The sequence below is a fragment of the Bicyclus anynana genome, chromosome 20 (genome assembly GCF_947172395.1).
Source record: "Bicyclus anynana chromosome 20, ilBicAnyn1.1, whole genome shotgun sequence".
Taxonomy (NCBI): domain Eukaryota; kingdom Metazoa; phylum Arthropoda; class Insecta; order Lepidoptera; family Nymphalidae; genus Bicyclus; species Bicyclus anynana.
The window spans coordinates 1,566,064-1,589,819 of NC_069102.1; the positions used below are offsets into that span (position 1 = coordinate 1,566,064).

The 23,756-nt window shown below is 39.2% G+C and overlaps 2 protein-coding genes across 3 annotated transcripts; both read left to right on the forward strand.

The window, feature by feature from the left end:
* The first annotated feature begins 691 nt into the window (after nt 1-691).
* LOC112047064 (lipase 3-like) lies at nt 692-2,476 on the forward strand. The gene has a single exon (XM_024083977.2). It carries the CDS (start codon nt 719-721, stop codon nt 2,360-2,362), a length of 1,644 nt encoding a protein of 547 aa, XP_023939745.2. The 5' UTR covers nt 692-718; the 3' UTR covers nt 2,363-2,476.
* A 1,989-nt stretch (nt 2,477-4,465) lies between these two features.
* Nucleotides 4,466-23,298, forward strand: LOC112047058 (iroquois-class homeodomain protein IRX-5). 2 transcript variants are annotated; one of them, XM_052887913.1, is made up of 8 exons: nt 4,466-4,814; nt 13,240-13,373; nt 14,528-14,677; nt 15,756-15,941; nt 16,019-16,215; nt 16,660-16,798; nt 19,799-19,926; nt 21,085-23,298. In XM_052887913.1, the coding sequence occupies exons 1-7, from the start codon at nt 4,670-4,672 to the stop codon at nt 19,913-19,915; spliced, it is 1,068 nt and encodes a 355-aa protein (XP_052743873.1). In that variant the 5' UTR covers nt 4,466-4,669; the 3' UTR covers nt 19,916-19,926; nt 21,085-23,298. The 2 variants fall into 2 exon arrangements, with proteins under 2 accessions (XP_052743873.1, XP_052743874.1); XM_052887914.1 differs by lacking the exon at nt 4,466-4,814 and adding an exon at nt 4,884-5,148.
* Nucleotides 23,299-23,756: the final 458 nt, after the last annotated feature.

Here is a 23,756-nt window from a genome sequence, read left to right on the forward strand (position 1 = left end):
GACCTGTAGTTCCAGAGATTAGCGCGTTCAATCAAATAAACAAACAAACAAACTCTTCAGCTTTATAATATTAGTATAGATTCTTAGTTACGGAATAGTGAACTTCACAGAATCCTCATCAATTCATCAACGATGGACGTCCACTGCTGAACGTCGGCTTCTCCTAAGACCTTCCAAACAACACGCTTTTGAGCCTCCAGTATCCAGCAGTTATCTGCTTGTTATCTTCAGTCCACCTAGTGGGTGGTCTACAAATACATTGCGCCTTCCGGTGTGAATACTAAGTACAAATGAAAAAAACTTATGCGGGTAATCTAATACTTAGTCAATGTTACTCCCTGATAATGTAGCTTTCTATTGGTGAAAGAATTTTTTAAATCGGTCCAGTAGTTTTAGAGTATAATCGTTACATACAAAAATACAAATCTTTCCTCATCATCTTTTTTGTATTGATATACCTAGTCGTAGTGAAATAAAAGTTCAAAATAGTTACAAAACAATAAGTTGTTGTTTATCTCTTTCGTCGTGATTTAAGTAATTATAGTAAAAATAGTTCCACTTTTAAAAAAAATATTCCTTAGAGCTAAAATTTAACAAAAGAATTATTATAAAAAATGAAGCTGAAGCAAAACCTGTGCACAATACTAGTGTATATTTTTATTCAACGCTCTCCGAACAACGGTTCAAAGTTGCTGAATTTGCGAAATGATAGTATAAAATGTGTGCGGACGTGAGGCAAGTCACAGTTTCCGCACTCCACACCATGAGGGCTGTCTACCTCCTGCTCTGCGTCGCTCTGGCCCACCACGCCGCCGCCAGCATCTTCCGCCACCAGCTGCGGCCTCGCACCGACAGCCTCGTCATCCAGCCGCTGGACTACGTCGACCAGCACCATGCCAAGGAGATGAAGATCCGCCTCCGACGACCGGACTCCTCCGAGGAATCCAAGGAACGCATCTACGACGACCTGAGCGACTACGCAACTCTCCGATCCGGCAGGAACTGGAACTCCCCGCTGTTCTCCGTCCTAGCGCAGGGTGAAGCTATACCTTACGGCGACGTCATCGAATGGCACGGCGTCGAAATTGCCACCGGACCGAAGTCGCCCGTCAACAACAAGAAGGATATCGAGAGGATCTTCAATCACGCCTACAAAGTCATGAAACACATGACCGAGGAAGATAAGAAGAAGATCCACGAGGCCTTCGCAACCACTGCCCTCGCCGCCAACGAAGACGTCCACCTGAATGCAACGCAACTGATCAAGAAACACGGCTACGGAGTAGAGGAACACGTCGTCAAAACAGATGACGGCTACTTGCTCACTCTGTTCCGCATCCAGCCGAGACAAGCGCTTGTAGAAGACCAGCGCCCCGTCGTCTTCCTCATGCACGGATTCTTAGGCAGCGCTGACGAATGGCTGCTGTCGGGCCCGGAGAAGTCACTCGCCTACCTCCTGACGGAGGCCGGATACGACGTATGGCTCGGCAACGTCCGCGGAACCAAGTACTCCCGCCGTCACGTCAGCAAACACGCATCTCACCCCGACTTCTGGCACTTCAGCATCGACGAAATCGCCCTCCACGATTTACCCGCCATGATCGACCACACGCTAAAAACGTCGGGACAGAAGAAGTTGCACTACGTGGGATACTCTCAAGGCTCCACCGTGTTCTTCGCTTGGGCGGCGACGGTGCCCGAGACCGGCGACAAAATCTTATCGATGCACGCGCTAGCGCCGATGGTCTACATGACGAACGTTCGCAGCCCTCCGATGCGGATGATCGCCCCCGGCAGCCACTTCTACGAGCGCATCATCGAGGAACTCGGAGACGGGGAGTACAAACCCAGCAAGGAGCTGGTCCACACGATCGGAGGAAGCATGTGCGAGAAGGTAATCGGATGCGAGCACATCTGCTCGAACGAGAACTTCGTAACGGCCGGCCCCGACACCGCCGGCATGGACGCTGACGTCATCCCCGTGATCGTGAGCCACTTACCCGCCGGAGCGTCAGCGAGACAGGTCAAGCAGTTCGGTCAGGGCGTGTCGTCACAGGAATTCAGGAAGTACGACTACGGTGTCGACATCAATAAGATGGTGTACGGTCACCCGCAGCCGCCAGCGTACAACATGACCGAAGTGAAAGTCCCAGTGACCCTTTACTACAGCGAAGAGGACTGGCTGGTGCATCCGAAGGACGTGGAAAGGCTGCAGAAAGAGTTGCCCGACGTGCGAGGAACATACAAAGTGTCCGAGAAACATTTCAGCCACATGGACTTCCAGTTCTCCAATAAAGCTCCAGAGGTTGTATACAAGAAGCTGGTAGAATCCCTCCAGACAACCAAACCTCTTAGCTTGTAATAATAATTACTGATTAGATGTTAGTAGCGTAATGTATTTGTATTAGTACTATTGTAATTTATCCGTTTGTTATATTGTCCGTCCATCTAAATAATAAAGACGAAATTCATGCTTAATAATTCACGTATTTTACTTTAATAAACTTAATCTTTTTACCTGCAGCACCTACTTCATCATATAAAAAGGTGTTAATAAGTTACCTAGGTAACTATATAAGTTACAACCTTATATTATTATCAAAATCTGTTTAGCCGAACGTTACTTATAAAAAAAATAATAAAAAAACATTCAACTGACTTCAAAAACATAAAACGACTAAACTCATCATCATCATTCTCAACCCATATTCGGCTCATTGCTGAGCTCGAGTCTCCTCTCAGAATAAGAGGCCATTAGTCCACCACGCTGGCCCAATGCGGATTGGTAGACTTCACACACGCAGAGAATTAAGTAATTTCTCTGGTATGCAGGTTTCCTCACGATGTTTTTCCTTCACCGTTTGAGACACGTGATATTTAATTTCTTGAAATGCACACAACTGAAAAGTTGGAGGTGCATGCCGGACCGGATTAGAACCCACACCCTCAGCCACACTTGGGCTATCACGGCTCTACTAAAACCGACCGACTAAACTAAAAAGCGAAAAATAACATCGTATTATGTTCTACCTACAGATCAGTTTGAAGCCGGTGCTAACCCGATGATGTATTAATTCAAGCCATGACATGATAAAATTAAGGTATATTTAGGATAAAGATAAAGGTTTGTCAGATTGTGTTCTTTCATGTAGCTCTTGAAACGGCCTAAATTAATACGACAAAAAAAATATACACTCGAATTGAAAACCTCCTCCTTTTTTTGAAGTCGGTTTAAAAATATAATATCAACGCTATGCAATCTGAAATAAAATATATTTATTTCTTTGTAAAATACTTAATATACTTAGTGTAAAATTTCGGCTTCTTTGTTTTCTCTTTATTAACTAAAAAGGAAAAAGAGAAAATTCATTCAAGTAGATTATATACCTATGACCTCAGAATACAGAAATGACCTATACTAACTGCCTCGATGGAGCTGTGCTTCGGACCTAGTTTCGAATCCAGCCTTGAAATGATGATTATCTTTCTTCTATGACATTTTCAATACAAATTATAGTATCATCGTTCTCGAAAATCAATCTCTCGATCATTCAAAATTCAATAATTATGTCTGCCAACCCGCATTAGAACAATGTGGCAACGTGGTGTGTCTAATAGTGAAAGAACTGCTCGACATTGTTTCGGTATTAATTCGGTATATTCGATAAATGAAAATGAAAACTTTTATTGAAACCAGTAGCAGTTGCAGGGGTCTCCAGTTTTGTGTCAGTGTCCTAATCTAACTGGCTGGTTCAAAATCTTAAATTTCTATACCTTTAAACACAGAATAAAGATGATCCAGAATGAGTGTTTACAATTAACAATAATAAAAAATAAACAAACGTCACGCGTCTCTTTGATATCCGCTTATCCAAACTTTTTTCTTAGTGTTTATGCACAGTTTTTAAAATGTTTAGAAACCTAAGACGCCTTTTTTCTTGAATAATATTGAAAAAAACTGATGCGACGCTTCGTGTCGTACTGACTCGAGAATGTACCTATTCCTTTCTGAATTTTGTATTTGGTGCGGCTACGACACTTTTGTGTTCCATTTCCATGAGCTCCATCTGCCTATTATTCTTAATCTGTGTTAGGTATTACCGAAAAAGTGCCGAAAAATAAATTGTAGGTAGGTATCCAATAAATAGGTATTTCAGTAAATTGATAATAAATGGGAATGAAATACACACCGGACATAGAACCTCCTCCCTACTGTTTGAAATCGGTTAAAAAGATCGAAGATGTCAATTGACATTTCCATGTTTGTAAAAAACGTTACTTTATTTTTTTAGATTTGACATTTAAATAACAACTTCATGCCAATGCCAAGCCCACGCTTTGTTTTGACAGCGCGTCCATTCTGTTATCGCGAAGCGTTGCGCGTCAGACAGAGAGTAAACATACATATTTCATATATGGTAGAAAGAGACAACTGCGCGACGGCGCTGTAGCGCATCTTCCCGCCTTCCCCCCAAACAAACGGCACAGCCGTCAGTCGCGTTTTGGTTCGGTTTGCTTTGCCTACTTTATCCGAAGTTCCCTTGACTAAAATTATTTTTAACCATCAAATGATTACATTACTGACAGTTACATCGGAAATTGTGTACTATTAGTAATTATATCCTTAGTGACGCCGTGAATTACTATTTTTCACATGGATTGAGTGACAATGTTACCACCTACGGCCGGTATAGCGCAGGAACAACGTGACCGGACCGAAATGTCGTACCAGCAAAGACGTGACGTGAGAGAAATCACTCGGGAGATCATCAGGGAAGCTCGTGTATCAAACAGGGAATCACTTTCGCCTGGAGGTAAGCAAGCCGGCTCAAAACGACGCCACGTTTCCGCCATGCTTGTCAGATTGACTTGACATACGTCAAGGTGACATTGATACAAAAACAATTATTTCGAGTCGATTAATTGGAAAAAAGTGGGATTATTGAGGTCTAAAACACTTTTGTATGCCTAAGGGACAGAAACTAGGTCTGTTACGTCACCTAGGAACTCTGCCGCACGAAACTAAAATGGCGCCAATGCGCCACTGTAGGCGCTTTCATTTTGTTTGAGCGTCTTGCATTTTCTTTTTTAACCAATAAAAGTTACATAAATCGGTGTCAACAATGCCCCGTTGTGTCTTATTACAAGGTAAGAAGTTTGTTAAATATTTAAATCAATTTTGGCATGTGCTTAGGTTATTTTTAGATATCTCATAAACTTATTGCCGTGTCGTATCATTTGCCCTAATTACATATTAAAATAGCTTTACTTAGTTAATGCGAGATATTTATCGTGCGTCTTGTGTTTGGCTCACCATATTTTGATAACGCATTGAGCTTTCAATGTTTATTTTTATTGGAATTTGACTTTTTACGTCGTATTGACAGTGTAATGACAGCGATCAAGTAGCACACAAGATGGCCGCGCTTACAGGTGAACGTGATTATTTCTGAAAATCACGAGACACTTGGCGGCGCTGCGATTGCCTTATTGATGTTTTTATATTCCTGTCACTCGAACATTGGATTTCATTAAAGTAAAAAGTGTTCTTGCGCACCATTGCCCAACAATATCCCCTGACATATGTCACAATAATGTCCACATAATTTCTTTATGTAATTAAATATCTATGTAAACCAATAAATTTCTATTTACACAATCTTAGAGAAAAAATTTACTAGCCAAGGGTGAAAAATGGCAGGACTAAGTATGATAGTGAAAGTTAGGTCTGGCAGGAGAAACTTAGAGAGATATAAATATCTTAGTATTCTGTAGATTCACCGTGCGGGTGCCGTCTTCATTTTGTGGCAGATAGAAAAGCTCCTGAGTAGAGCCCTGGAATTGTAAATTAAGTTAAGGAATTCCTTGACAATAGATCTTGCTGCAGTTATAGAGAGGCCAAAGTCTTTAAGCAAGTAATCAACAGATTTTACTGTTCACCCACTTCTGCATACAAACTAACCACATAGACAGTTTTAGTTAGTTCATAATAATATTTTAATTTTATGTAAGTAAATGTGTCAGACAATTACCTTTTCATAGCTAAACTACTGAATCATATCATTTGAATAAAATTTGGCATAATATAAACCAAATTTTTCATAAGTGAACCTTGTAGCTAAACAGGCTATTTTTTATCCCTGAAAAATCCATAGTTCCCCTAGGTTAAAAAAAAAACAACCACACTCACAAAGTCACAAGCACCCACTGTTGTGAAATATAGGCATAAATGAGATTTTTTTTATGTTAAGCATTTTCCATAGAATTATACCTTTTTTTATATAATAGGGATGATGACAGTTTTTTAAATTGTATATAAATTAAGAGTATGCTAATAGTAAAGCAATTTTGTAAAAGTAACAGGGTATCTGCAATCATTACTTTCGGAGCTACAGGGATTTAAAGGGTCAGATTTGCGGCGCTGCCGCGGATCCCTGAAAAACACTCCATACAAAATGGTACGAATTAATGACGTCGTAGGCAATTAATGATCGTTAGATTTGTATGGGCGTTTAAACAAAATTACTAATATCTTTGTTATTTGTTATATATGTATGTATTTGTGTAAGCTTATAGTTCATGTATTAAAAAATGTCACATTTAATGTAAGGAAGCTAAAACTGTATGAATTTTCATCTAATTACGATAAAATATTTTTAATAGATTTTGAAATTTTATAATATCATTTATTTTGCAAATATCCAGACAATCTTTGCTTTTTATGTATAAATTAGTTAGTATTGACCTTATTTACCCGAATGTATCATAAAAATCAATATATTCAAACCTAGTCATCATCCCCATTGCTCCTAGATATTAGAGGATCCTCGGGAGTAATATGTCCAAGGAATGTGTTCTAAAATGAATATTTTTGGAGTAATTAATATTACCTTTTGTAAATAGATCTTAAAATGTGTCACCTTCTTCATGTTGCATTCTTATAATAATGACGTAGCAAAATTTATTCATTGATTAATATCACAGTGTAGCTAATTAAAGAAGAGCGGAGTGACAGTTGAAACTACTTGTGTGTTGTTGATATTGACAAAGTCAGATACAGGCTGCATCCATACCACTCAGAAATTGCAAGGGTTTATATAAGGCCAGTCCTAAAGTGAATTGAGAGTGCACCCAAGAACTTTACAATCTATTTCCTCTTTCAACATTTACTATACAAAACTATCAGGCATCACATTGTTCTTGATGTCCCTTGTACTCACAAAAAGTTGCTAGTCACTAATATATATTTACTCTGATAATATTCATTTTAGAACAAATGTTCCTTGAACATTTTTAATTAATTTTTGTTAAAGAATATAATCCTAGAGTTATGGGAAATACTCCAGAGTACCCTGTATGTAGATATTCAAACAGTTCAATATTGTTTATGTACTTTGATCTAAGATTTAATTATTATTTATATTAAATTGATATATAATAAACTTCTTATCACATTCCAAAGTAGGCTACTGATAGTAAATTTGACTGATAATAACTTTTTATGTACTCGAATTATTATTAAGTCTTACAACCAAGAATATAGTGACAAGATAATAGAGTTAGATAAGACAATGAAACAATCTAATCTCAAGAGAATCTCTCAATCTCTTTTTTCTTTCTGAATTCTTCCATAATTTGATTTCTTAAAAGAAGGAAAAGCAAAATATTGAGTTTTACAGCCCAACCCCATGATTGGATAGCAGAACCTTGTATTTCAGAATGACATAACATTGGTCTAGATGGGATAGCTCATACCTGCTAACTGACAAACTTTACAGGAGAGACAAAAAACATCTTTTCAGTATCACTAAAAGTCGTTTTATGCAACCAAAAACGTTTTTAATGTAGATTCTACAAGATATTTTTGGGCTACCACCGGAAAAGCTGTTTGAAGCTTTCTGCATCAAAATCAATTTTTACCAAAAATTATTTGTTATGAGGTAACACATCTAGACCGACGATAAGGCAACAGTACTCGACCTTTTTCTCAAAGGGGCCACAAACACATATTAGTCATGGTGTTGCAGTCCGTAAAAAACAAATAAATAATCTCTTAGGTTTTCACAATGGAATAATAATACTTTTTTAAATTGTATATAAATTAAGAGTGGTGGTCTGACATCCCAAGGTGACCAGTCTGATTGGGATCATTAGTTTTCATGTTTTTAAAAAGATAAAAAGGCTGAAGTGGCGCTGGACGGGACATGTGCTTAGATCCTCTAAAGAAAAATGGTCCAAAGAGGTCATGCAATGATACCCCAGAGATGGGAAAAGGAGGCAAGAACGACCACATAAGAGATGGGAGGATGACCTGCCAAAAGGATGGCGAGGAAAGGCCAGAGATCGAGTAGAGTGGAAAAATGTGGAGGCCTATGTCAAAAGACAACCTGATTGCTCTGGTGTATAAATTAAGTAATAGTATTAGGTATATCATATGTATTCAGCAGTCAGAGAATAAAGGCTATTTTTATTTTTTTTATTTATTTTTAAATTAAGAGCATATTAATAGTATCATCTCTGAAATCAATCACTACGGTAATAAGTACAGTGCACATTGCTAAAAGTGTGTGGGGCTAGTATTCAAAATTATATAATATCAACAACAAAAGCCCGGTGGCACACAGGCCGTAGGTTGAGTATAGCGGAATAGTCTAATCACTGAACCTAAGAGACATTTACACACATACCGCCTCAACTGTGGTGTGCATAAGGTTTAAGTAGGGTAGGCATTACACATTCATTTAGTACAAAATTGTGGTATCTTTCTATAAAGAAGTTCCTAATAAATCTTAAAGGTGGTGCATATTTTCATGTTTGAAGTGCCACTGCACCTCAATTCTACACAGAATATATCTCGCTAGTATGCTAATCATACTAGTATTATAGAAGGTGAAAGTTTCTGTGTGTTTGTTAATACCTTCATTTTCAATTACTGAACCAATTTGGCTAAAATTTCGAACAGAGATAGAATATACTCTGGATTAATATGAAGGTTACATTTCATCCATGATAAGTCCATGGCATTCGCAGGATCTGGACAGAGTTGCAGGCATCCATAGCTTGGCAAGTTCGTTGATGACGCTCCCATGATATGCGGGCGACGGGGGGAAAGCCTGCGCGGGTGTGAAATCGTGCGTGCGGGGTAGTGAGGTGCATCAGTCGTGGGTTTTCGTTCATGGGAGTGTTACGAACGAATTTGCCAAGCTATAGTAATTACATGAGGAAACTTAACTCAGCTCAAAAGTTTGTTGATGTAAGAGCTTTGAATCCACAACAAACAACTACGTCACGACGTAAACAATGCGCGGTGAGGTGGCGGGGGGCGGGGTACGCGGCGCGGTATCGATCGGGTTGAATGGCCGCGCGTTACGCAACGTAAGCCGACCAAGGACACTCGAGCCACAGTAGATATATTACAAGCAGTATAATAACTCGGCCATATTTTTGAAATAAATACCTACAGCCGCGCGGCACGTAAGCATGTGATAGGGCTGCCCGCCTGCAGCATTTTAATTACATTTGCCAACTTTGTGTTTCCATTTAGTTATGTGATTGTAAATATACTTTTTTTTAAATAAACAAATAAAATACTTTGTAAATTGTAGTAAAATAGGAAGTGAATGCGTGTTGTTTTTTGATTGGTAGATTTAAATAAGGCTGATACTAATCAATGATCTTGAAGGACCTTCATATATTTATTTTGGTGATGCCATCTATCTATTACCACCACACTAGGTGACCAAATAATAAAAAATCGGTCAAGTGCGTGTCGGGCCACGCGCAGTGTAGGGTTCCGTAGATTATGTTAGCACTTTAACCCCTTATGTAATGTACAAAAATACCGATAACGATACCCCCACACTATAGAATAGACGATAAAAAATTGACCCTGACTTGGCATGTAGGGAAGGAACTACAAAAAACAAATTGAGATTGACCGGGTTCGCTAGTAGTTTAATAAAAAAATCTGGATAGGTATATTGATATCAGCTGGCTCTTTACTTTTTTTATTCAAATACATTAAAGTATGAGCAACACAATAATGTTGTTAAATTCAAACAACTTCTTTACGTAACTTCTTTATTACCTTAAAATACAGGTATACAAAACATACATGTCATAAGATTTAAATCTATGTATTACATAATAATCAAAGAAAACAACCTAAATGAAGAAGTTAATAAATAATTATTTAATAATATTATATTAACGTTTACGTCATTTACCTATTTACACAATTTTATCATTTAAGCATTTATTTATATATATATTTATTAAATTATGCCTTTAGAATACAAAATATTAATCAAACTTTATAAAAATAATAACTTTTTTCCTAGTCGTCATAATAAAAAAATCCAATACACTGCGTTCGTCACCGCGGCACAGTCGCAACGGTCTTCACCCCACGATCACCCCACGTACGAGCTGCGTAGGTATAGCTCGCGTTTCGACCTTTAGTATGAAGTCCAACTACTGCTTGTAATATATCTACTGTGCTCGAGCCCTGCACTACAAACATCTTTTTGCAGTTACTGTGCCATAAGTGTCTTCGCACACGGGAGCCACAAACGTCGCCATATAGAGTTAGAAGCGGCGTTTTGTGGCGTGTGCGGAGAGTCCGTATCAAATGTATGAAAACTACGGAAAAGAGGTTGCTGGCAGCGTGGCTTTTGTGTATAGAGACCATCGATCTATTAAAAAGTGTATGCACGATCAGCGACCAAAAAACGTCCCCACTCAATGAGTGCCAAACACGACTTCTTGGCACTCAATTCAAGTAGTCGCATTTGCAAATTCAACCATAAACTCAATCCTTATGGTAGAATTTGGGATTTTATTGAATACTAGCGGACGCCCGCGACTTCGTCCGCGTAAAAATTGATGTAAACTTCTCTACCTCTACCTTACCCTGCTCGTAAACCTACCCAACCCTACCCTACCCTACCTACCCCTACCTTACTCCTACCCTACCGCTAACGCTAACCCTTCCCTCCCCCCACCTTACCCTACCCTAACCCTACCCGTACCCTATCCATACCCTATCCTACCCTACCCCTAATTTACCCCTACCCTACCCCTACCTTACTCCTACCCTACCGCTAACCCTAACCCTTCCCTACCCCTACCTTATCCCTACCCTAACCCTACCCTACCCGTACCCTACCCATACCCTACCCCTATCCCACTCCTCCCCTACCTACCCTATACGTTCCATATCCTTCCCCTACCTCTACCTTGCCCCTACCCTACACTACCCCTACCTTATACGTACCCTACCCTACCCTACCCTACACTTTCCCTAAATTACCCCTACCCTACCTCTATCCTACCCCTTCCCTACCTCTATCCTATCCCTACCCTCAGCGAAATTGGTCCAGCCTTTTGTGCGTGGTGCAATGACCAAAAGACTATAATTTCCTAAGCGACTTCAATGCTAATACTATAAAGAGGTAAAGTTTGTGTGGTTGTCGGGGGTAATCTCTGGATCTACTGGACCGATTTGGAAAATTCTTTTACCAATAGAAAGCTACATTATTTGCGAGTGTCATAGGCTATGTTTGGTCCTCATATGCATACGGGAACGGGAACCACGTAATTGAAACCGCGGGGCGTCATATAGCGGCATTTCTGCGACTTTCAGAAATTTTGTATTATCTCTGAAACTATATAACTAATTAACATACTGTAAAGGGCAAAGTTTCTCTCTATAATATCCTTGTGATTATTAAATCATTTATTTTGATAAGGATTTAAGTTTAGTTGTGTAAATAATGACGTAAACCTTAGTTTAAAATTTAAATAATTTATTAAAGTACTAAAGGTACTATATCTGCTAAAATATAAAAGATAGATATATGGTGTCGCGGACTTTTTTGTAGAACTTTTAAAGGTTCAAAAAGCCTCCATACATTTATTTCAGTTATACGCAATGGTTGAGGCAGCGCATGCGAATAAGTTAGTTTTTCGGTCTGACATGTAAGAGAAAACCCGCGATATCTCAGTAGTTATATATGATAGAAATATAAAATATAGCCTATAGCACTCCCCGATAACGTAGCATTCTACTGGTGAAAGAATTTTTAAAATCGGTCCAGTAGTTCCGAAGATTACCCCATTTCAAAAAATTGTTACAAACTTACAAACTTACAAACTTACAAACTTTACCTCTTTATAATATTAGTATAGATTGGACTATATTTAAAGGCCTTTAGGTATAATTTTCTTTATCAATAATTGTAAAACTGTCAAAGCAAAATTGGCCAGTTTTTAAGTGAAATTTTCTACATGATTGTATCATAAGAGGCCTTTTATTATAAGAGGTTAATAATGGAGATTCTTAAATCTTCAGGATCCCCCCATTCGCTCGAGTTTTTTAAACTACTTAACACTTGGGAATACCGATTTTTTGACGTCCGTTAAAAAAACTTTCGTGCGAATGAGGGCTAAGTCTCCATAAACGCTAAACTTGTAACCTAAGGGTGTCGGAAGTTTGACGTGTATTGTATGTAGATTAGATTTTATTTCATCATTCATCAGTCTATTTTTATATCAACGGCCCAATACAGGTAGTAATGAAATGCTAGCCACAAACGGTCAATTATTCTAGAAAGAAAGAAGAAAGAAAGAAAATAAGTTTATTCACTTTTTAGTGTCACAAACAGTACATCCTATCTTAGATATTATATGACTGTCTGTTGACACCAAACAGAAAGGGTTTACAGCTCAGCATTAGCCGTTCATCGCAGGAAAGCAATGCCCAGCGCTGATTTTCAGCTGAGACCCGGGTGACGTCACAGTCAGTTATAATTACAAACTAAACAACTAATCGAAATACTTTTAATACATTCAAATTAAAAATTCAGATAATAAAACACAAAATAAAATAAATAAAAAAAAATAATTCTCACGTTTCTGCTACAAAATAATTGACCTTTATATGTTTGTATATGTTGCTCTATAACGTCCTCTATCTTCCAGTGAAAGTCGTATTTAAAATCGGTTCAGAGATTAGCCCGGACCAAAGACAGACAGACTAATAAAATAAAACTAAAATGTTTGTATTAAATTTTAGTATCTCGTACTCGTAAATAGCTATAAGCACTTAAAAACACAATTAAATAAGAATCACAGACGGACGCTTACATTTTAAATATTTTTAGACCCCTATTGTTACCCTAACTAAACCATAGTGAACTGTTTTGGACAAATACTAAATCTTAATTGAAATTGTTCCAGATGAGTTCTGTGTCACAGCCCGGGACAGGTTCCCGTCCACGTCGTCGACTGACGACAATGAGTCCGGGACGGACGGCGAGCTCGACAGATCCCGGAAATCGGGACTGTCGCATGCGCACGCCGGACCGCCGATGGTGAGTGGTTTACTTCAAGAATAGCTGCCCCCCCTAGCGAAGTGGCACATTCTCTTTCTACGATCGTAAACGCTTCGAAAACTAGAAAAATTAAGGGAATGACATTTACTATCGACGAAGTGTTTATTTTTTCGAAGCATTTGCGATCGTAGAAAGAGAATCGACGTGCCACTTGGCTATGGGGGCTGATTGAACATCAACAATATAGACTTAATGTTTATGAAGTTTGTGTTCCTTTTTAGCATCATATAGTAGAACCTTGCGGCTTCACACGCGCAATTTCCATTTCCATGGGAATATGGGGATAAATTAATAGACTATGCTACGCCCTGATAATGTTACTTTCTATTAGTAAAAAGATTTTTTTTTCAAACTGAGTAGTTTTCAAGTATTTGTTACATACAAAAAAATATACTCAGACATTGTATCACATGAGTTTTAGCCGTGTTTCATAATAAATTAATAAGCAATGTCTAGTTTAATACAAGTCTGTGTTAGTTGTATTCAGGGTACAGACACTGCTTCAATTGTTATATACTGAATGTTCACTATTTTCAAATGTTAGCTTTCTGTATTCTCTGTTAAAAATAAAAAATTCTCGTGAAAGAATTATTTCGATAAGTTAATTAGTTCTCAAGATATGGTATTTTAAAGTGTGCGCGCGGCGACAGCTTGCATTTAATGTGCGTGACGTCATCGTACAACACTTGCACGGCCCGTTCAGGCAATTTGTGCCTTAAGTGCCTGAACGGGCCTGGCAAGTGTTGTACGATGACGTCACGTACAATATCACTTAACGGAAATCAATATTTATGCGAACTTTGAATACATGTAAAATCATAACTATTTGGTATTTTTACATAAAACAAAAACTAGTGTATTTGTATATTTGACGGCCTCTGTGCGATTTAGCGTTCCGGTATGATGCCGTGTAGAAACCGAAAAGGGTGTGGATTTTCATCCTTCTCCTAACAAGTTAGCCCGCTTCCATCTTAGACTGCATCATCACTTACCATCAGGTGAGATTGTAGTCAAGGGCTAACTTGTAAAGAATAAAGCTCTAATGTAACAAAGTTCCAAGTGATTTTGCATACCTAGTAACATTTTCCATTATGCTGTTGTTGCCAGGGTATAATGAATGTTTATTTTGTCAGGGTATAATAGTCCGCAAGCGGCGCGGCAACTTGCCCAAGCACTCGGTGAAGATCCTCAAGCGCTGGCTGTATGAGCACCGCTACAATGCCTACCCCAGCGACGCGGAGAAGCTCACGCTTAGCCAGGAGGCCAACCTTACTGTACTGCAGGTGAGACTAGGGTGTAGTCACGTGCACTTCATAGACGCATAAATGCATTGCCTATTCTGAGATATCATTATTGGAGAAAGAATTTTCCATTTCATGCAATTTCAAATTGCAAGTACGTATAGTTCAATTTCAAGTATGTTTAGTGCCTACCCTAATCAACTACTTTGTGCACGCCCTGGAGTGTAGTGGAATGCCCTTCTTCCTATCTTCCTTTTACCAAGTGGACCTTTCCAGTAGGTAATTTTCTTAGTCCACCGTTTGTCCTTTTGCCTGCCAAGGTGGCCTGCCCATCTCCACTTAGTCTTTGTGCATGGTCCAGAGCATCTGTGAGATTAGTTTTTTTCCTAATAATCATACTGTTTATTTTGTCAGCTTTTTTTAGTTTCAAGATGCTCCTTTCCATTGCACGTTGTGTGGTGATGAGTTTATGCCTCGAACTTGTGTTGTAGACCCATGTTAGGCAAGGTAGAATAGTTGTCTCCATTACAACCCTTTTTAAGTTAAAAGTGGATATGTATGCATTATAATATCCCAGCGGATTAGACCAGACATTTTCCTTTTGTCCAAAGAATCTAAGAGAATAGTACTTGTAGAACTTACTGTGCCGTGGGAGACTAACATTCCGAAGGACCACAGTATAGTGTATAAGTGAATAAATGATAATATAATAATATATAAAATAATAATTATGACCTAACAAATGAACTAACTAAAATTGTAGTTAGTCTGTACGCCATAGAAGTAGGTGCAAGAGGATTACTAGCAAAATCTCTCTATAACTTGCTCAAAGACCTTGGCCTCTCTAGAAGTGCAGCTAGTTTATATTAGAACGAGTATTCAAAGCTGCTCCAATAGGATCTTATCAAATTTGGCTAGGCAGGGAGAACAACACGAGCAGAGAATGGGGAGTGTTGATTGATTGATCGTCAAGGAATTCCTTAACCCAACATCCTGTAGTCACAAGTTCAGGATCCTCCTGCTTGGAGTTTTTCTCTGTACCACGCGATGGACCCGGCACCCGCACGGTGAATCCATGGAATGCTAAGATATTTCTCTCTAATGAATTTGTTACGATCAGGTGTGCAACTGGTTTATCAACGCGCGGCGGCGCATCTTGCCCGAGATGATCCGGCGCGAGGGCCACGACCCGCTGCACTACACCATCTCGCGCCGCGGCCGCAAGCAGCTGGGCTCGGGCGGCGCTGGCTCCAGCAGCGGCGTCGTCGTCACCGAGTGGGACGGCGAGGGCGAGGGCGAAGGCGAGGTGAGAGACGATGCGTCTGTGGCAGAGTTGGGCCACGACCCGCTGCACTACACCATCTGAGTGTGTGTCTGTCGCAGGTGGAGGGCGAGGCGGGCGGCGAGCACGAGTACGGCGACGGGCTGCTGGTATACCGCAGCGACGGCGACGACATGGGCGACGCGGAGGAGGGCTACTCGTCCAGCGCCGTCAGCGAGGAGGAGGTCAAGTACGACCCCTCCGTGTGGCAGTCCGTCATCCGCTACGACGAGCGCGACCTGCACCCGGCCGCCAGGGGGTGAGTGCGCACAGCTCAGACCAAATACATGTGGACTTGTATTGCACCCAAATTCACCAAATTTCTTTTTAAATTTAATGTTATTTATTTGTAAATTGGTGGTAGGAACAATAAGTGTTGAAGTTCATTATACAATTTGCCATATACTGCCATGCAAAATTGTCTGTAATTTTTTGAGGAAATTCCATATTCATTATGGAATTGAACTTCCATAATTAATATAGCATGGAACTTCGAGTCCACTTTGACTTGCAACACGCTGAACTTCGCAGCTATTATAACTCGACTGGGATATGTTTTTGTTCACTGCACAACTGGTTATCAACGTCGACAAATGGCGGCCCAGTCCCATCTATTTCGTCATATGAACCACCAATAGATAAACAGATAAACCCAGAAAATAAAAATAAAAAAACATTAGCTAATGTAATATCTTGTGCGCAGGTCAGCGGCGGTGGTGACGGTGCGCACGGCGGAGGGCGAGACGGAGGGCGAGGCGGAGGGCTCGGGCGGCGCGGGCGGCTGGCACCCACAGCTGGCGCACCTGCCGCAGCTGCCGCACCCGCTGCGCCGCAAGCTGCAGGTACCCCAGGGCTCCTGATCGTGGACGTGTAGGCTCCTTGACCTCAGCGGTGGCACCAAGTTTGGGCGAGGGCAGAAGCAGAAGAAACGGGCGGAACGGCTCTAAGATTCGGACCTCGGCTTAGAGGGTCGTTCTGTAAGGGTATTTTGACCTCAGCGTCAGTCTGGGCGCAACAGAGACTGTAAGTCATAAACCTGTCCCATTAGTGCGTCGCTCTACGTTGTGTCGTGTAGACGCTCATTTCCATATATTTTTAATGACATGTTCTTCTTTCTTCTCTCTTCTCTTCTTCTTCTTTTCCTGGGCCTTTTCCGCACTTGGTCACTAGGGTTGGCCATTGTACGTAGGTCCTTTTGGTGCTGGTCCCCGCTGGAGTCACTCCAGCCAACCAAGCTCTCTCCAGAAGTTTGCCGCCCAGGTCGCCGAACGCCTCTTGGAGTGTTGCTGGGGATCCAATGTGTGCTGCATGGTGTGTGGAATACACCTCTGCATCTGAGCATAACATGTATCGGGGTTTCCTCTTCCTTCATGCTTGCTTGCACAGAGGACTGTCCGTCGCAGACATATCAACAGATTGATGGATGAGATACTTAGTAGGAGGGTGTTCAGCTGTGCAGCTGGTTGCTTGTTAAACCACAGGAAAAACAATAGTTTTGTGTGCATTGTTGAAACTGACGTGTGCGTGCGTCGTTCTTCTGCACTGCAAGACCCTCTTTTTTTCTCCTTGAGATGGAAAACAATCTCTTTGGACTCATGCTTGTTGACTGGGCATGTCCAACTTGTACTAACTCCAAGGTTGACACAGGATGCCAATGCCATCCTTTCAAGGATTTTCTCTTACTTTTCTCTATTCTCTCTTGTCAATACATGCACAAATGATAAGAGTCATTGAGGAGTCATTGTCTCTTATCATTTGTGCATATGCTTGCCACTCTGCATACATGTTATCAGATTTTGGGTCTGTGCGTTCCCTGTGCAAGTTGGACATTCAATAATTACATGTTTATGGGTGTCTTCCTCTCCCCAGAAATAGCAGTTCTGTAGTTTTCCCAATTGCAACGAAATAAGTGTTGCCACACTGTCCGTGTTTTCTGTTAAGCTAACATTTAGATTAGCTATCAATTCCCTCATGCATGTTCCTTTTTCTACTTCATTCCATTCTTTTTCCCCACTCTGTAAGATTTTTCCTATATTTCTGGTAGCTTTAACTCTTTACTTAGGCGAATTAACCTATAATTCCTGCATCGCTTAGTTTTCGACTTATCCTGTACATTTGGGGGTTCTAGTCCTATGGCTTCTACCCTAGAAAAGGCAGGTAGATAATAGTAGGGAGGCGCCCGTGTTGAGGCAGTTACTGTTGACGCCACCAACTCCGTACGCCGCCCACAAGTTTTGTACTTTGTATTCAATCTATGTGAAACATAAAAATCATGCAGCATATATTTTTTTAAATTTATCTAGGTTATAAAAATTGGTAGCTTGCTGAAATAAGTTAGGAAAAGTTTGAAATTAAAATTGTATAACAATTACCAGTACATGCTTTCTTATATTGTTTTTTTTTGTTTTGTGTTGTGTTGTGTTGTGGTGTAGAAATCTATACTTATAATAAATCTGTAGAGAGGTCAATTCTGTACATGAAATATATTTCCAAAATAACTATCAGGGGATGATTAGTGATCGATACTGATGCCAAAAATGCAATCAGTAAAATTTTTGTCTGTCTGTCTGTCTGTCTGTCTGTCTGTCTGTCTGTCTGTCTGTCTGTCTGTATGTTCTTTATAGAAACAAAAACTACTGGACGGATTTTAACGAAACTTGGTATAATTATTCTACATACTCCTGGGCAGGTTATAGTATACTTTTCATTACGCTACGATCAATAGGAGCAGAGCAGTGAAGAGAAATGTTGAGAAAACGGGAGAAGTAACTCCATTTCTTAGGCTTCCGTCGCGTGTACAGCCTTAATGGTTTAAGCTACATAGAAATCATGTATGACGGAAATGTTCTCGTTAAAATTATTTAAAAAAACACTACTGCATATATATGTGTATCTTTTATGGTTGACTCACAATAACACGTGTAACTCCCGATAGCTTAGCAGTTTGGAGCTTTCTAATTATATTTGTCTACTCTTATGTTTATAACACTCATCAATCATCCCTAATAAAAAAGTTAACATTATTACCTATTCAATAAAAAAAGAATCATAAAAATCGGTAAAGAAACACCAAAGTTATACATGAAATACGCTAAGTCATACGCGCGTGAATACTAATTCATGCTTTAAGGATTATTTTTGTGTAACGGTTGCCGCGCTCGACGCGACTCGCGGTGGGAGGAAAAAAATAGGCTTATAAATAAAAAAGTGCAGCTTTAATGAGTAGGGTAGGGGTAGGGTAGGGTAGGGGTAGGATAGGGTAGGGGTAGGGTAGTGGTAGGGTAGGGGTAGGGTTGGGATAGGGGTAGGGTAGAGGTAGGTTAGGATAGGGGTAGTTGAAAGTTTACAACGACTTTCACGCGGACGAAGTCGCGGGCTTCCGCTAGTTAAAAATATAAATAAATACCAAATTGGCAATATTGGGTAGTACGAGCAATCTATGTTATGTTATATTATGATGACTATGTTCCGGTTGTTTCAATAAACGTGCGACCACGTGATGTGAAACAGAGAAAATATTGTCCCATAGCGGCAGAGTTGTCCCAGTTCCATCGGTGTCACTGTCATTAGTTGAGGTTTGTCTATTTCTCTGCACAAAATTATCTCGTTTATCACATTATATAGCATGTTAGCCACCGGTGTGATTAAAAGAAAGATTTAACGTTTCAAGGTTCTAAACGTATCTTGGTCCAAAAAGAGTCCACAACAAAACTCAACCTTAAAACGACTAGAACCGCTCCGTGGGGGCCGGGATGCCCCGAGCGCACGACTTCATACCCGTGCAGTCCTCCCGTCGCATATCATGGGAGTAATTATGGTATAAAAATGAGTGTTGTGTGCAGGTGGTGGGCGCGCACGGCGAGGGCGAGAAGGACAAGTTCAAGTGCTTGTACCTGCTGGTGGAGACGGCGGTGGCGGTGCGCCAGCGCGAGAAGGAGCAGGAGGAGGTGCCCGTCTAGTGCGCGTGCTCGTGAGTGACACAGATTGTTTTTTTTAATTTTTTTAATATGGCTTTACATTTAGCCAGTAATCAAGTAATAATTTTTATAACACATTTGCTCGTAAAGTATCTGTTATTTCAACAATTTCAATATTGTAATGTATCTCATTACGCACTTGTGCCGTAATGTAAAGTAAAATGCACGTGTGCTGTAATGTAACCTTTATCATCCGTCTAATAACGAACAGTACTTTTGTAAACCTTAGCAAAAAGTTTTTATGTCCGAAAAGTGTCAAAATATAATCAAATAGAAAACAGGCATATATGCAAATTAATTTTTATAAAGTATGTTCAAAGTGTGTTTCCTCGCAAATGTCTTATAAAACGTCGTATGACATACGTGCGCTTTGATAATTACAGCCTCTGCTTCCTTACTAAAGCTCTCGCCTACGGCTCGAGCTGCAATATCGCCTCGGCTGTAATTTTCAACTTACCGCACTTATATCATAATGTACTATTATAAAGTAATTTGCCCTATTAGGTTGAAATTGGTCAAATATAGTCCATCGTCCGTCTTTGGCAGGCAGTCAGTCAGTCATAGTCAAGTCATGTCATGCTTTAGTAAGACGAAGTCAACCTTACTAAAACTTTTGCTAGAGTCCACCCAGAAAATCAAATTAATCACTTTAAACACTTGTTCAACCTTCACTTCACTTGTGCACCTTTACAGAACTATATTGAATAAAACATACATACAGCCGAACGTAGAACCTCCTCCTTTTTGGACGTCGGTTAAAAATGCATTCTATGTTAAGCAAATAAAACTCTAAAATGAGACAAATATCTTCGCATTCCATGGATTCACCGTGCGGGTGCCGGGTCCATCGCGTGGTAGAGAGAAAAACACCAAGCAAAGTCCAGGACTTGTGACTACAGGATGTAGGGTTAAAGAATTCCTTGACGATCGATCAACCTTCATCATCATCATCATATCAGCGGATGATGAGTCATAGATGTCTGCAGGACATGGGCCTTTTGTAGGGACTTCCAAACATCACGATACTGAGCCGCCAGCATACAGCGAAACCCTGCGACTCGCTTGATGTCGTCAGTCCACCTGGGTTGGGTCGACCAACACTCGAAAAAATATCGATATAAATATTAATCAAATTTGGTATTTGTCAACAGAGTAATTGCACGGAGGTGACGTCACTTCGCAAGGAATTGTATGGTACGAGTCTCCCGTTCCTCCCGTTAAGGTCCGCGCACACTTGACGCGCCGCGTCGTAGTATAGTATGCGCCCACCTTTATCGAATACTCCATAGCGTACTGTAGCCGTATAATAATTATACTTCATAATAAAATTATAATTATTTTTTTTTTGTATCAGCTATGGATATGGGACTGTATTGTATCGATTATGATACAAAAATTTATTTACGGTTAATTCTTTAAAGTTAACTTTTCGGAGTTGCTACTCTATGCGAAATCGTGTATTAAGTAAAAAAAAAAAATATAGTTTTATTAGCGAGAATTTCTTTGGTGTCTATCCGACAATTTTAAACCAAAGTCAATTGCCACGAAAAGGCGATAGCAGAGGTTTTCTTCATAGTATTGTTGGATATATTCCGACGATAATTCAAGCGAATTTCATAAAATTGGGTTGGACATTGATTTTGAATCCATAGAGTAGCCATTACGTCGTTTAACTTAAATACTTGTGTATAAATAGATATTTGGACAGATTTGTTTTATGTTGTAATAAAATGATTATTTTTTTTTTAGTTTAGTCTGGTATTTTAGTTATCGTTAATCACTAAAATTATTTTTATTTAAACAAAGTGTGAAGGGTTTTCTTTTTCACTATCGTCAATAGAGGTTATGTTAATATTAACTTTATTGTTCTCATAGTGACTCATTTACTATAGAATAAAGTACATAATAATGTAGAAAAATCATAAATGATTAATAACTATAATATTGTAAAGTCAATATTTTAGGAAAACTTAGATTTCTTTGCAACAAGATTTTATTTTATTAGTCATGTTTTTGAAAATTAAAAATGTGCCCTTTTCTTAGTTTTTATTTTTATTTATTGCAGCAGAGGGCAAAGTTCATTCAACCCTACCATAGAATGGTTTCTATATTAGGTTATTCGCTAAGTTAGCAAGGAAGAGGGGAAAATCATGTCTAATTGTTCTGTTTAATAAATAAAATCAGTATTATGATGCTACTAAAAATTTCAATATTTTGCTACTCCATGGTTTATTGTAAACAATATTTAAAATTTTATACTTAACCATCATATTATATAAACGATTCTTGCTCGGCTGTAGACATAGATTCACTTTACTACTATAATATAGTATGGTATAACTATAATATTATAATATTGTATATACAGTAAGTAGCATAATGTAACTATAATACGGAGTTTTTGCGAAAATGTGTAATTTTGCTATGTCTTCATACAGGTATTTTTATTTAACTCTGCCATCAGGTTTTAAGTCCTATGAAAGATTAAGAAAGGAAAGAAGGAAATTAATAATACAATATCAGGCGATAATTAATTGGCTCAGCGTTGTCTGTATACTTAACATGCGACCAACCAATGATAATTGTATACTATAGATGAGTTACGTCTACAACTAACACTGAGGCATTTTTCATGCGCTAGTAACACATCTAACAGTATTCAATAACATTGCGACCAACATCATCTTATGTGAAGAGAAATGTCAAATGTCAATCAATAGCAGCGCAACCGAAAATACCGCTATCTCTTTCATTGCGTTGGGACTTATGTCTCATCTCTTTCCTTCCAACGCAATGTACTCAAGTACAACTAAGGTACGATTTCGTCGACACTTTGTCTACTAGCACGTTGTTCGCATGCTAAACCTACTGTTGTATTTTTTTTTTTAGAGATACCAAATATCGAACCTCTGATTTTGTCTAATAGTCTTTACGAGTAATGACGTTGGTCGCACGCTAGGCCTACTGTTGTGTGTATTCTTTTTCTTTTCAAGATAACCAATATCGAATTGCTTTGTCGAGTTCTGTCTGTATACAGACTTCTCTGTCTATGACTAACCAATAATCTATTTCTAAAATTGAAATATCATGTTTTTATCAAACAATCAAGATATTTTAGTGTCATTGATATAGAAAAAAATCTAAAAGAAGGCTGGTTCCAATAACATTTTTTTCTACTCCCATTACTCACATCTACTCAATATAAAACCATATCACAAAGCAATTATGGCTTTTTTTAAATAGTTCCCGGTCATTGGCTACAAAAATTCGGCTTCTTTATAATAGACAAATCTAGGAGGTCACGCCGATACAAAAATCGAGGAGACTATACCCAACGCCAATTGTATATTTATCAAGTTTTGTTAATTCTTTTAAAAAGTATTGTATGCCACTGCACATAATTAGCGATTGTACCACTAGTGTTGTATATTCTAAAAGCACTCGTGCAACAATGGCCCCCATTACATGTCAGTGGCATAAACAACTATTCTTTACCGTTTATATCTTCATGTTTAGTAGGCCTACGATTCTCACCACTATATATGTCTTAAAAAGTATAAGACAGTTAACTAATGGCGACCGAATTATCGCTCTCTCTCTTTCGATCTATTACGAAAGAGCGACATTCCTGGTTCGGCGCTATTGGTTGACAATATGTATTTTTTTTTCTCGAGATGTTATGTCGCGGCGCGCATCGTAGGTCTTGGTTAGCATATTTATAGAGGCTTATATGTATACTAAAGGATAAATAAAGGACATGAGTTATTATATGGCTTGCACTGCGTTCGATCATTAATATTTCGAATATAAATATTCTGCACCA

Bases quoted from the DNA above. Each gene is read 5' to 3' on its own strand.
- LOC112047064 (XM_024083977.2), top strand. From the start codon at position 719: ATGTGTGCGGACGTGAGGCAAGTCACAGTTTCCGCACTCCACACCATG.
- LOC112047058 (XM_052887913.1), top strand. From the start codon at position 4,670: ATGTTACCACCTACGGCCGGTATAGCGCAGGAACAACGTGACCGGACC. The intron at 4,815-13,239 runs GTAAGCAAGCCG...AAATTGTTCCAG, and splicing joins GGAATCACTTTCGCCTGGAG to ATGAGTTCTGTGTCACAGCC. The intron at 16,799-19,798 runs GTACCCCAGGGC...TGTTGTGTGCAG, and splicing joins CGCTGCGCCGCAAGCTGCAG to GTGGTGGGCGCGCACGGCGA.